A 13,577-nucleotide genomic window follows, 5' to 3' on the forward strand; every position below is an offset into this window, starting at 1 on the left:
TCTTCCAGAAAATCTAATTTATTGCTCCTCTGTATTATCAAATGCAAAATACTCAGTTGTGAACCACACAGTAGGAGGCAAAGTCAGTTGGGGAGGTCAAAATATTCACTGAAACAAGGCCACTAAAATCTCTTACTTGCAGAAATTAACATTGTCCATTAACAGCCAGTCTCCAGATTGCAGAGCCTGAACCAACATCCCATCCACCCATTCAAAAGTGCCATGGCTGTTGCAGTCAGCAGCCTGGGCCTGCTGCAGCTTGAAACGTCGGAACTCTTCTACCAGGTAAGCAAACTCTGAAAGGAAATACATCTTACACTGAGACTTACATCAACAAAGTAGCTTCCAGTTCCATTCGAGAAAAATAGTAGTTATTTTGTTAATAAACATATATGCTTCCTACTTTTTAGGGGAACATAACAGCAGAGGCTCCAGCTCTTCAGTAGCCTCCCATGGGCAAAATCCATGTGAACAGAAAAGGTTTGCAAGCACAAAGAAATATAAAACAGATCGACACTTTACTCCCTAAACAGGTACTTTTCTGCATCCTTTCTCCCTCTTTAGATGAAATTTGATGAGTATTAATGCCTTATTTTAAACAATGATTAAAAAAAAGAAGGAAAACCAACTCATACATTATTCTGCTGACATATGTGAAGTACAGCTATCAGTGCTTCCAAGTACAAATGCAAGAATAGCGTATCCAAGTTCCCTTTCTTAGGAATACAAGGTAAGAGCTTGTATTGCATCATACATTGAGTAGCTCAGTACAGGAGAATTTCAGTGCTTCCAACTGCCCACCATACATACCTGCCTTTGTGTAAGAATTTATTTTGTTGTTTAGTCTCTGGGTAAGTACAAGTATTCCCTCCAGTTTGCTCACTAATTCAGCTGTAACACTTCCACCTCCTTCCCCCAGAGATTTGGGTTTGTAATTCAGGATGAAATTGCTCCAAGCACGCAGCACGAGTTCAGCATCATCTGCACAAAGTTCTGCCAGGAGAAGACTGTCCCTTATGAGTGTGCTCACGGCATTCTCCACCCTTTCCAAAAGGCGCTGCCATGGCCTGTTGATATCAACCTGCAAAAAGGCCATTAGGGAGTCAGTTCATGCAGAAGACTGTGGTGCCAAGGCTCCATTTACAAACACAAACTCACTGCAGACTGGCCACTATTAGGTGGGAAGGAGAAATACTGCCAAACATTACCAAACCAGTATTTACCTGCTCAAATCCACCCAGGAGTTCAGTTGTATCCATCGCGCTGTTCATCGCCATGATTTTCAGCCGGTGGCCGGTGAGATGGGCCAACAGCTCCACCAGACTGGTTTTGCCAACAGCTGCCGGGCCCACCAGGATCACCATCCAGCTCATGTGCACACACTTCATTATGGGCTCCAGGGACTGCAGTGAATGATGCAGAAGCGAGAGAGTTCTGCCAGAATGAGGAATGTAGTTGCCACGAGAAAGAACTGAATAACCAATCTGAAAGGGATGACAAACAGAGGCAAATGGGAGTTTAGCTGTGCAAGTTTTTTCCTTCCCTATCCCATCACAAAATCCCTTGTCAACAGTTTACCTGAACATTATATGGATTGATGTGAAACTCCCTGGTTCCTGTATACACATTGGCCTCCTGGCCAAAAATGTCTCTAAATACAGAAATAACCTAGAACAGTTAAAAGAGCAAAAAAGAGACTTTTCAGTTCAAGTTATCCACTGCTCCAAAGATTCACTTCTAAAGATTTACATCTGAAGTATCTTTTCCTCTCAGCTCCACACCTGTATGACAGTAACTAACACAGTAAATCACAAGCTCACTTAACTCAAAGTGCAGCAAGCCATGTGAGTGTGAGCTGCTCACAGCAACCTTTTCATTAATCATGGTTTCCCGAGACTTGAAATACTGTAAGCAATGTGTTTCTTTAACAATGTACTGGGATAGAAATCACTTCATAAATAAGCTCTTTAGTAACACAGAAAAATATTACAATGTTACAGGGAGGGGAAAGTCAACCCATGAGGAAATATCCCATCATGTACAGCCAGTAACTTCAGTTTTACAATCTGACTGACTTTCAGTTTAATACCATTTAAATGCTGTGAAATTAAACAAAAGCACAAGATTTCTAAGCAAGAGAGGGATAAGTAGGTGGCAAACATATTATTCAATACAAAACCACACAAGAGTATGTTGTTTAAGTCCTTGATTATTCTATTTGTCTTCATTTACATCAGCTGCCTGCTTTTACACTAATTAAATTGGTATTTCAAATGCCCTGGGGAGCAGATATCTATATCAAACCTCAAAACCCCAAACAAACCTATTTTTCTTTTTTAAGAGATAAATGTCTATGAATGAATAGCAAGGAATCTTCAAATTGGAGATCTATACTTGGATTTCTATAAATATTTCCTGACCATCTGAAGAGCAAGGAAGAACACATGGCTCACCTTTTCTTTGTCTTCTCTGGTTCTCATTCTTTCTCCATAGACCAAAAACACATGCTGGCCTGGATCATAACATCCTGGGGATTGGTCAACAAGCATAAGCTGGCACCAGCGGAAAAGATCACGTAAGTTGAACTCCCAGGGTCCTCCTTTCTGTCCCCACTTCTTTTCAGCCATTACTTCTTTTTCAATCTGGAAAAAAAAAAAGTAATTTAAAAACTAATCTTTTATTCCACCCACAAGCTGGTCTTCAAATATTTTTTAAAAAACTCGACTGAGCTTCTGCCTTGGTACTGCTTACAAGACTGAGACAACTGAAAGAGCAGGCTGAATTTACTTTGCTGAACATATGTTAGGAACTAAAGCTTGGTTTAGTTTGTCTCTTCCCTACTATTCCTCTAACACTCAGCTCAATTTTCCAATTTGCTCTTGCCCTCTTATAAATGAATATGCAGTAAGATGCTGACACAAGAGATTTTACCCAAGGTCACAGAATACTACTTTCTCCTGTGTATAAATGTTTTATCTTCCATGAAAACCAACGCCTTGTCAGTTATCAACCAACCATCTGACTGTCGTGGTACAAGAATTCAGGTACCAGGTTTAGTGGTGTTCTTTACTTTCTTCTGCATATACTTTCACCCCTCTTTTTTTACCCACACACTTCTCTATAAAAATGCTTGGAAATATAACATTAGACTTAATTTTTTTCTAGTCTTACTGCATTCTGCCTACTTCTACAGAAAAGAAATTAAAATATATTTACCTTGTTATTGAAAGCAACCATTTTAGCAATAATAGTTTTATCAATAGCAGGAAACAATGTATTCCCAATAAACTTCATATCTTCTGCTGACAGTGGATCAACATACACCTATAAAATCAAGAGAATTCAGAGTGTTTATACACCCAGAAACCTACAAGACAGGATCACGATGTAGTGTAAACCAAACAAATAAGCTTGCCTGTGTAAATCTATTAAGAAAGGACTTGGGGAGACCCTTCCTTCCACCTCCTTGTCTGTACGGATTCTGGCATCCAAAAATCTTAGTCGTCTTGTGCTGTACATGAAAATTCATTCCCAATTCTGGAACATAAATCTCAGCTCTGTGGTCAAAGCATGCATTTAGCCCCTCTAACACAGACTGAGAAGCCAGATTCAACTGAGGAAAGAAATAAGGATACAATATTAATGGTCCACAAAACATTTTTGCATAATGTCTAGTTTAATAATCTCTGGTTTAATAATCTGGGATATCTAGAAGGTAAAATTCCATTTCATTGCTGTTCTAGAACTAGCACATGTTATTACCACCAGCTAGCCTGTTATTACACTAGAGCAACTAACCCTTATACTTGTTATTTGTACTGTTTTTTTCCACTGTGATAACAAAACAATTCTCCATCATAAAAGCTGCATGTTCAAGATGTTTCTTCTGAATTTACGTTCACAGATTTGTGGCACTCAGAGCATTTTGTTCGTTTGTTTTTTAAATTAAGGCAGTCTCAGCTATTTAATTATAGTGGTTGTTTAAAGTGGCATTCTTCACAATAGTGGGGGAAAAGAAGGTAGACAAGGGGCTACAGAATTGAAGATTTTGCACTCTAAAGTAATTGGAATGCATATTGCCAAGAAGGCAGATCTGTGCACACACACGCGTGAAAGCATGTGCTACATGGTACGTGAACAAACCTGCAGTGGCAGGATAGCTTATACTGGCAAGATGGAGCTCTTCTCCATCTCAAATAAGTAACCAACACAGTGTGTCAGTCCCAGAAAAACACCTTCTATTTCAGTGAAATTGTATCCATGGAAGACACTTGCCCCAAAACTTCTGTTGACACTCTTCCCTAAAAACTTTCAAATGTAAATCAAACCTGTCCTTGGTTTTCGCAGCAATTCAAGCTGAGATTCAACCCTTGTCCTCTTGTCTCAAAGAAATCTAGTCATCACCTGCCTCCATGAAGGGAGGGCATCGTCACTCAAAGGTATTTATTCCACAGGACAAATCACCAAATTTGCTCTTCTAGAACATTCCATTTTATTTGTCCTGAATTTACCTCATCTAACACAATCCAGTGTCCAGCCTTTAATGCTGCTAACAGTGGTCCATCACGCCAGGCAAATTCTCCTCCCTTCCCACCTTCAACAGGCAAGTCTGTACCAAATAAGTCTGTCACATCCTTTGGGAGTAAAGAACAGAATGGGGGAGTTGAGGAATTACAAAATTTAACAGAAGTTCATAAACAGCATTTGTTAACTTTACTTAACATTTTCTCCCTTCCCTTTTCATACCTACACTTTAGGTCTATTTAAAAATTTTCAGTAGTTGCAAAATGCTAAAAGCTTTTCCATTATAGGACTCCAGTGACCAGCTACTATATTTAACAACACAAATTTAAATTGGAACAGAAAAGCTAAAAAGCCTTAAAGCTGTTTTCAAGTAATGTTGCAGAAGCCAAGAAAAACACAGTAGACAAAGATACGCATGACTTCACCTGAAAAGAACAGAAATATCTGGGAATTGGCACTCACTCTCAGAAGCTTACTGCTCTTTCTGGTTCCCCCTCCCATTCAGTTTTATCTTGAGACCAAGAAGGAAGAATTGACATTTCAGAGACAGTGCCGAAAAGAACTGCACTTTAAAAGTTACTCAAGGCTTCTACCCTGCCATAAACACTGAGTAATGAAGATAATATTTTATTCTACCGTTTGCTCAGACAGGTTGATTCGAACAAGACAGTTTCCTGAGGCTTTTGCCAGGGCAGCAACTAGGCTGGTCTTGCCCACTCCTGGTGAGCCCTCCAACAAAATAGGTTTGTTAAGCTGTAGAGCTCTTAACAGTCTTTGTGCATTCACTGCTGTAGTCCCAGCATTTAAAGCATAATCTGTCGTGTTGTTCCTCTGGAGAACAGGGCCTAAAACAAAGGAAAAGTAAACCAGAAAACAATTAGACCAGAATGTTTATGCTGGAGGTGCTGACAGTGTGCCTCTGAATGAGCTCACTCTGTCTGTAAATTGCTGATCTCAGTACAGCAAGCAATGGAGATTCCAGTTTATATGCCATTCTCAGAGATCAGGCACACACACTTTCTGTTTGACCCATAGCTGCATCTCAGCCCATCTCCATATATTTATGTTGAATTTAGCAAAAAAAGCATACAGATACATGATTTATTTTGCATGAAACTTCAATACCTCCTGGTTCATGATTTAAACTAGGCATCTATCCCTGAAAAAACATAAATCTGTCCTTGCACTTCAGTCATGTGGATCTAACACTCAAAAGCAGCTCTTGAAGAATTGACACTGAGGGATACAATACAGTCATGCTCCAGAATAACATATTAATCTATTCCATACACTGCCAGTTTTGTGAAGGAACACCCCTTTAATTAAAACTTTGCTTTTTCTTTACTGTTATTATGGCATACAGTGGGGAGAGAGCACAGAGCTTGTCTGCTAAATTCCTGCCAGTATAGCTCCCTGGCCATCACTCCCCCAAATGTGTAATACAGCATTGCTCAGGTATACAAGGTGTTAATCACCAAGGCATCCTACACACCTTGATACCTGTTCTGTATGAAAGGGATCCCAAGAGATTCCTTTTGCGATCTAATCAGCAGAGGGGAACTCTAAGCAACTTACCAAAAAGCATTACTTTGCACAATTTTATGCATGACTAACACAATCCATGAATGCCAGAAAGTTCAAATATGAACAATTAATACAGCATTAGGAACACATAGGTCCATGTGCTAAAAACTAACCAGCTGAGTTAGAAAGCTCACAGTCATCAATTTTTAGTCCTGTCACTGCATTTTAAGGGTAAGAAGCAGTGTTTTGTTAATTCCATTTGCATTAATTTGTCCCACAAGGGACTGAAAAGCAGGGACTAAATAATTTTGCAAAAATTGTAGCAAATCTTTGAGAGCCTAGAGCAAGGCCAGGCATTAACCTCCAGTCTGTTTAGCTTTGTATTTAGGACCCCTGCTTTCCATGCTTTGTACAGCTTTAGTTAGTGGAAGTTAACAGGCGTTCCAAGCATGCAGAAGTGACAGAAAATCACAACTCCAAATTAAAAAAAGCTTTGTTGCACCAAAAAACAGTCTATGAAAACTAGCCCATTAACCATTAAGAAGTAATGAAAAAAGGGAATGAACAGATGTGTCTTCTTAATAAATGTGACTGAGTTGCAATCTACACACTTGGAGGCAGAAAAGGCATTTTTCTAAGGCTTAAGAACCAATAAATTGTTCTCTGATGGTTCAGGTATCCTACTGAGATTTAGCGAATAACAAAACTACTGAAAATATAAATCACAGAATAAATGTCCACCCACTCCCACAGTCTCTTGCCTCTTGGAATAAAAAATGGGTGAATTCCCATAAAGTTGTCCATCCATACGAACTCTTTTTCCTTTGTTCTGTCATAAATCTTTAGTTCATTCTTCTGATAATCAGTCAGCTCAAAGAACTGACTCATTTTCTCACTTAAGAATGTCAGGCATTTATCACGAGCTAATAAAGCCATGTCACCTGAGCAGGATGTTGTACCTGTAATTAGAAAAGTTAAGTGTGCTTCAAAACATAACTAGGTACATTCATCTTATGACAAGAAACTCAATCCCTTCATGTGCATGCAGGTTTTTATTTCATTTTAATGTATTTGCTTGACAGTGCTTCCAGTACTATTTACCATGGACAGATTGCTCTGTGAGCAACAGAACTAAGGGCATCGTATTTCCAACTCCCTTTCTTCTACCATCACAACCACCCTGATCCCTCGCCATAGCCTCCCCCAGGCTTTCTTTTCTGGCATTTCTTGTGCCTTTCACTTTCCCTCCTCTCCCTTATCTACTATTTATTAGCTGGGCCAGCAGCCAAACACACAAAGATGCATTCTCAGCTATGTGCATGGTACAGGCCAGCACAGACAGATGCTCATATGTGGAGTGGGGGATAGAGAGATTAATATGTGCTCATGTGCTTAAGTACTGTATCAGCTCAGAAGACTCAAAAGAAAATACAGCTTTTCTTTACTTGTGTGCTAGCCTTTGTAATATTATTAATCCCTCTAATTTACTTTAGCTTGCTGTATTACTCAAACTCTTGCTACTGAAACACAGAAAAGGCACATGACATAGAGATTGTTAAATAGAAGTAAAAGCTTCTCTCAGAAGAGTCCCATGCTGCCCCAAAGCATTTTGTTTGCATTTGACTAAAAAATATTAATACAAATATACAGTTTCATATTTTCTGCTACCAAATGAGCACTGAAGACTTACCTGATCCTATTCCATCAATATACACCAAACATGCAGCATGGATAAAAGACATCACTGGGGAAACGTTAAGGCGGCTACATCCCTTGGCAGAACCCGACTCATCCTCTACCATGACATTCATGAAATTAACCCAGGCCAAGACGTCTCTCACACTGAGAATACACTGGCGACCAAACTCTTGTTTAGTCAGCCATTCAACAAAGTCCATCATAAGTTCTGCTATGTCTGCCCCTAAAAAGAATGTAAACAAACAAACAAACAAACACACAAACCCAAATAAATTTGAGTTGTAAAATAATTGTTTTGGTCACATCTGCTACACTGTTGTAAAAACATCTCTAAAGTAGGTACAGCTGCATGAGCAATGTGGATGGGTACTCTATATCCTAGAAAAACAATAACACAAGAGTAAGTTCATGCCTGAGCTGTCGTTACAGATCCTTTTAAATTCTGGTAACAAGACAGAATCAGGTGACTAATACTAACAGTGAAGCTGCTGGCAGAAAGTGAAGTGTCCAGTCTTTCAACACTCTACATTAAAACCAAGTTGGGACATTGAAGGGCTGGGGATAGTTCAGCTATCTGGATGGTGAAGTAAACACAGCCCTGAACCTACTTCTGGCTGTAACATACACAGTGAGGGAAGAACAAACTCCAAAATACATCATACTGTCCTCAGGGAAAAACGTAGCAGAGAAAGGGTCACACTGGTATAAATTCTGAAGAAAGGTTGGCAGCCTCCAACCTCCTTATTTTCTTAGCAGTATTTGAATACCAACACAGAGAAATACCTACCCTCGTGGTTTATTGCACCCAGAGACAATCCTGGATGAAGATTGTGTTTTACAATCTGTACCAAATCATCCCGGCCATTGCTCTGTGGGCACCATATTTCTGTAAATCTGTTGCGCAGCGCAGGGGAAAGCTGCAAACAAGCAGAGTAACAGAGCAATTAAAGATTCATTACATCATCTTCCTTAGGGCTCTGTTAACAACAGCCTTGTTGTCACTGCACTTGTAAACAATAAATAAAGTGAACAAGAAAGACCTTTCCTTCTAATTTTGACAGAGACACTTTGCAAAATCTTTGCAAAAAGGAGGATTTTTAAAACTTCTAGTAGTGGTATCAATGCAGGAAATGTGTTCTAAAGGAAGTTCAAAGGAATATGGGAAGAAACTGAGCTGGTTTGCAAGCACCAAACCTACATTTCATTCTAGGACATCATGTATCAAACAATGGCTCTGTAATCTCCCTTTGCTTAAAAGAAAACCACATGGAAATTCGCCTTCAATTACAACCCGCTTCTCTACTTTCTCTCTTTCTTGGCTGAATTGGTCAAGCAAAAATTAGTAGCACAAATTCAATGCAGAAATAAATCCTGTTTAAACACATGGCTTCACAATGAGTGGTTCTCTATTCCAGAAACCACTTTAAATGGAGTACCCATCTTGTTTTGAGTAAAAGAGCTTCTGGTTCTTTTTTATAGACCTAGCTTCCAACACTGCTTAAAAGTTGCAGGGTTTTGTTGTCTTATGGGTTTTCTTTAACATGTTTTAAATTACTTAATTCTCAACTTCAGAAACCATTTTTTGCAATAAATGAAAAAGATCTTCTGCGATGTGACGTTCATTATTCACCAAGAAACACAAGAGGACCATCACTGTCTGAATAGGATTAGTGAGAACAATCTGTTACACAACTTCGTACTACTCCAGAGAGCTGGATTTACTTGCTTCACAAGTCACAGATCCTGCACTTGAAGTATTCTACATAATAAGCCTGAGTATTGAGAGGCCTGAAGCTTCCTTTGACATTTTGCTGAGTAGTCATTTATAATGCCAAAGTGACAGCCCACGGAAGTGGCAGAAAACAGATTCACCCCAATCCTCATTTAGAGTGATGAAGCAGATGCCAACTAGAAAGCACTGGATGCCAGAATTGGCATGACACATTTTGGCATTGCACCTCCAACCACTTAATGGCCAGTAAAACCAGAAAGATGCATGCTGTATTTCCAGATGTTTTGACTTTACCTCTTTTTTCCCAAAGTCACCTCCAGGGTTCATGGTCGCAAGGATACGGAATTTCTTTCCTGCAACTAATAGTTCTACCTCATTCTCCTCATCATCTTGACCACCTTTTTCAGCAAGTACCAATGTCTTTTCAGCTTCAAGAACACTAGAGAAATGGATAAAAAAAAATTGCTAATTTTAAATTCTGTTCCACACTTCAAAAGGTCACTTAAAAATGAAAATCACATTAATTGGCCTGGATAAACTTTCGTTTACCCAATATAACAGGTAACAGAAAAGACTAAAATGAGGGATACTGCAAATAGATAATGAAGTTAAACTTATATTTTAGTTGTTCTGGTTTGTTTTTTTTTTTTAGACACACACAAAAGAGGGGAATAACTAGATTTTGTTCCTGGGATTTGACAAGAGGCATAATTTCAAGAGCTCGCTGACAGGCTGAAAATATTAATACTGCAGATGGTAAACTAGAGATTTTAAGTTTTATTTGTACCATTGTCCTTTTTAGCAAGAGAACACCTCACCTAAGCCAGGAAACAAATGTGCCTAAAAGAAGTCAGATTTACCCCACTTATGTTTGGATAATGAACAGACACATTGAGGATGCTTAGTACTACCACATTTAAGACATACCTGTTAAGTCGCTCTAGTACAGAATCATCAGCTAAAGAAATCTCATCAAGGAGAAAAAACCCCTCCTCTTTCATTGCTAAAACAAGAGGTCCATCACACCACTCAAAGAGTCTAGAACCATCAGATTCCTCCTAAGAAATGGAAAAGGAAGTGAAGTCATAACCACTACTTTTTACTTCCATGGTCCCACCATCCAAGCTATTACTGGTGCAAGACAAACCTGGTCTTTGGACCTCTGCCTGACTGGTCGCAGCCCTCCCAGGAAGTCTGATGTCTCCATATGCAGGTGGCAATTCACTGAGTACAGCTTCTGATTTGCTAATGATGCAAAGATCTGACAAATGGTAGTTTTACCACACCTGCAATGAAGTAATTTCATTAAAAAGGATGAATTTAAAAAAGAAGCAAAACCAAACAATCAGCTCACTTTGGACAGGATTCATACTTTCATTGAAGAGCTATGAGGCAAAGGCCCAACACGCAAATTTCCTTCTGCTCCTTTCCTTTAAAGAAATGTATGCAAAGTGAAGCCGTCTTTGGCACAACTGTTGCTGACTTGCCCAAGAGGCCTTTAATTAAATTTAAATCAATACCTGCATAGATACATTTCTGCATGTTGAAAGTCAAATTTTTTCAGCTTGCCCTTACAGATACCCAACCAGCCTAACATTTCACTGAACTAGAACTGCTACACGTCTGGACCAAGCCTAAGTCCGAGGAAATAAACCACCGAGTACCTAGTTTTCATTTACTACCCAAGTAAATTTTTCTTCTCTCTTTTCTTGCATTTTTCTTTCCTTCTCTTCTACAAAAATTTAGGCTACAAATTTACAACCAGCACAAAGCAGACATTATCTACTTCCAGGACCTCCTCTACAGCATATGAGGTGGAGAAGTGGTAGCAAGGCTATATTCAAGCTCTTAAAACATGTAAATTGAATGTGTTCTCAAAGAGAAAAATGCCACAATACCCCAAAAGCAGGCACTACAGTGAGGCACACTGAGATGCTACAGGCCACCTTGTAAAGATGGGGACAGAAGTCAGCTCATTTTCATTTTACTACTTTTATATAACTTCTGTGTAGTTATACAATGCAGATAAACCCATCAAAGACTTGGGTTAAACGAGATGCAATTGCTTCCCCTCAAAAAGGAACTGTGAAAAACAGCAGTTGCAAGCCTGCCATGAGAAAGGCTCAAATGTCCCAGATCAAAGAAGCACTGAAGCCCCCAACTCAGCAGCCAGTGAAGCACTACCAAGAACATCACAAGAAGCAGGATTACCCAGTGTCTCCCACCAGCAGTACTGGTTCACCAAACTCCAGGGCTCGTCCCACCAAAATGGCAAGTCTCCTCATCCCTTGAGTCCAGACAACATGGTTAAAATCTCTGTCCATTACTGACATCCACGTGGAAGACTTAGCTGCACAACAGAAAGCAATCCATCAGCTTCAGTCACATCTAGAGATCTACCAGTGGGGTCCCTATAGGAAACTCACCCAGTAGCTTTTTGACACTTTCCCCTGAGAAGAGAGACTCAGGATATATTTTTTTCTTGAAGTGTTTTTCAATGACATTTTGAATAACATCCACCTCCTCCTGTTTCCTGACTCTGCCTGCCAGAAGCATAAAACCTGCAAAACAGAGGAAGAGAGAAAGCAATTACTACCTGGGTAATCAGCAACAAAAATTTACACTTAAGAAGTGGGGCTGGAAAGTGATTCTACAGACACTTAAAAAAGCTGGGGCAGCAGAGCTCACCATCATTTGCTAAGTGCTGAAGCCAGTCATACTCCTTCTGCAGCTGTTCTGCCAACCTGTACCTTTCAGCCCAGCGGAACAGATCCCGCAGGGTAATGAATCCATGCTTCCCAGCAAACACTGTCGAGCCTCTGCGGTAAGACTGACACAAGAACAAAATGGGAGCTATTTTTTCATGAACTCGTCCAAATACTTCAAGCAAAGCTAATCACCACTCTCTGCAGTGACGTTGTAACAAGAAAATTCCATGAACAACAACAAAAAACCCTAGTAGAGTCACAACTCCTAAAGACTAACTCTTTTTAGGCAGGTATTTGACGAGCACCAGGAACAAAATAATTTCGACAATAATAATAATTTAAAAAAAAATCAACTAAGAATAAAATAGGTACCTGGAATAAAACAAAATCCAGTTTGTGCTGCTGTAATTGCTTTCAAATACGAGGTAGTTTTAGCTACATAATAAGTGTCAAATGCCTGTTGAATACAGGAGTGGCCAAACATATCCAAAATTGCTGCTTAGAAATAATACCAAATTTCACGTGACCCAAAGACACCTACAAATCCAGTACTGTACTTTGGCTCCAGAGAAAGGGATAATTCTACGCATCAAATCCCAAGATGTCTGGTTTTTTTGGTTTTTTTTCCTCGTAGCTTTCTCTCAAATCTGACATCAGCTTTCCAATTCTTCGTCTTAACCACTGAAATTTGTACCTTGGTGGGTTCTCTCCATGGTTTAGAATTGTAAATATCCATCAGCTAACAATACCTCCCCCTCAAAGGAATTTCTACTACTTTGTACATGTTACTTTGAAATATGTTTGCATTTGTTAGACTAAAAGAAGGAAGACTCTCATACTTGCAGGTCTAACATGACTTTGACAAGCTTGCTGCAGTAAGAAGGTGGCAAACTGCATCTCCTGTGCAGGATGGTTTCCAGTTCAGCACTTGGCAGTTCATCAAAATGCAGCTCCACAAAACGATTTCTGAAGGCTCTGGACAAAACCTAAAATATGAGACCACACTACTGCTTGAACTTTTTCCTTTGATATTGCTCATAGATCTTCCCCTACACATCCAAAGGAAATAGGGATAGTGTCATAGCATACCAATTAACACACACACATCAACATTGAAAGAAAGCACAAGAGACAGTCTGGGTGAGGACAAAACCTTTAAAATGGATTGTGTGTTTTAAGGGCCTAGGCAGCTAAATATTGCAAAGCCACAAGCTCACTCTCCCTACAATGGGAGAATCGGAATGATAGAAGTGATAAAACTTTTAGGCTGAGACAAAGACAGTTTCATAAGTAAAGCAAAAGGTGCGTGTGCAAACAAAGAAAAATCAGGAATTAATTCATTGCTTCACATCAATAGGCAGGTATTCAGCCATCTCCAGGAAATACAGGCT

General features: G+C 39.5%; 1 protein-coding gene across 1 annotated transcript in view; it reads right to left on the reverse strand.

The window, feature by feature from the left end:
- MDN1 (midasin AAA ATPase 1) overlaps positions 1-13,577 on the reverse strand; it is a 93,476-nt gene that overhangs the window by 49,528 nt on the left and 30,371 nt on the right. Inside the window, exons 26-44 of the mRNA XM_017742811.1 lie at positions 13,026-13,172; positions 12,167-12,308; positions 11,905-12,039; positions 11,690-11,828; positions 10,626-10,764; positions 10,406-10,536; positions 9,773-9,917; positions 8,534-8,663; positions 7,739-7,969; positions 6,810-7,007; positions 5,161-5,369; positions 4,512-4,634; positions 3,416-3,613; positions 3,217-3,324; positions 2,454-2,642; positions 1,579-1,668; positions 1,224-1,484; positions 811-1,081; positions 137-296 (exon numbers count right to left, since the gene is read on the reverse strand). Of these exons, the coding sequence (XP_017598300.1) occupies positions 137-296; positions 811-1,081; positions 1,224-1,484; positions 1,579-1,668; positions 2,454-2,642; positions 3,217-3,324; positions 3,416-3,613; positions 4,512-4,634; positions 5,161-5,369; positions 6,810-7,007; positions 7,739-7,969; positions 8,534-8,663; positions 9,773-9,917; positions 10,406-10,536; positions 10,626-10,764; positions 11,690-11,828; positions 11,905-12,039; positions 12,167-12,308; positions 13,026-13,172 (3,146 nt within the window). The remainder of the gene's footprint in view (positions 1-136; positions 297-810; positions 1,082-1,223; positions 1,485-1,578; positions 1,669-2,453; positions 2,643-3,216; positions 3,325-3,415; positions 3,614-4,511; positions 4,635-5,160; positions 5,370-6,809; positions 7,008-7,738; positions 7,970-8,533; positions 8,664-9,772; positions 9,918-10,405; positions 10,537-10,625; positions 10,765-11,689; positions 11,829-11,904; positions 12,040-12,166; positions 12,309-13,025; positions 13,173-13,577) is intronic.

Source organism: Corvus brachyrhynchos, unplaced genomic scaffold (genome assembly GCF_000691975.1).
Source record: "Corvus brachyrhynchos isolate BGI_N302 unplaced genomic scaffold, ASM69197v1 scaffold87, whole genome shotgun sequence".
Classification (NCBI taxonomy): Eukaryota; Metazoa; Chordata; class Aves; order Passeriformes; family Corvidae; genus Corvus; species Corvus brachyrhynchos.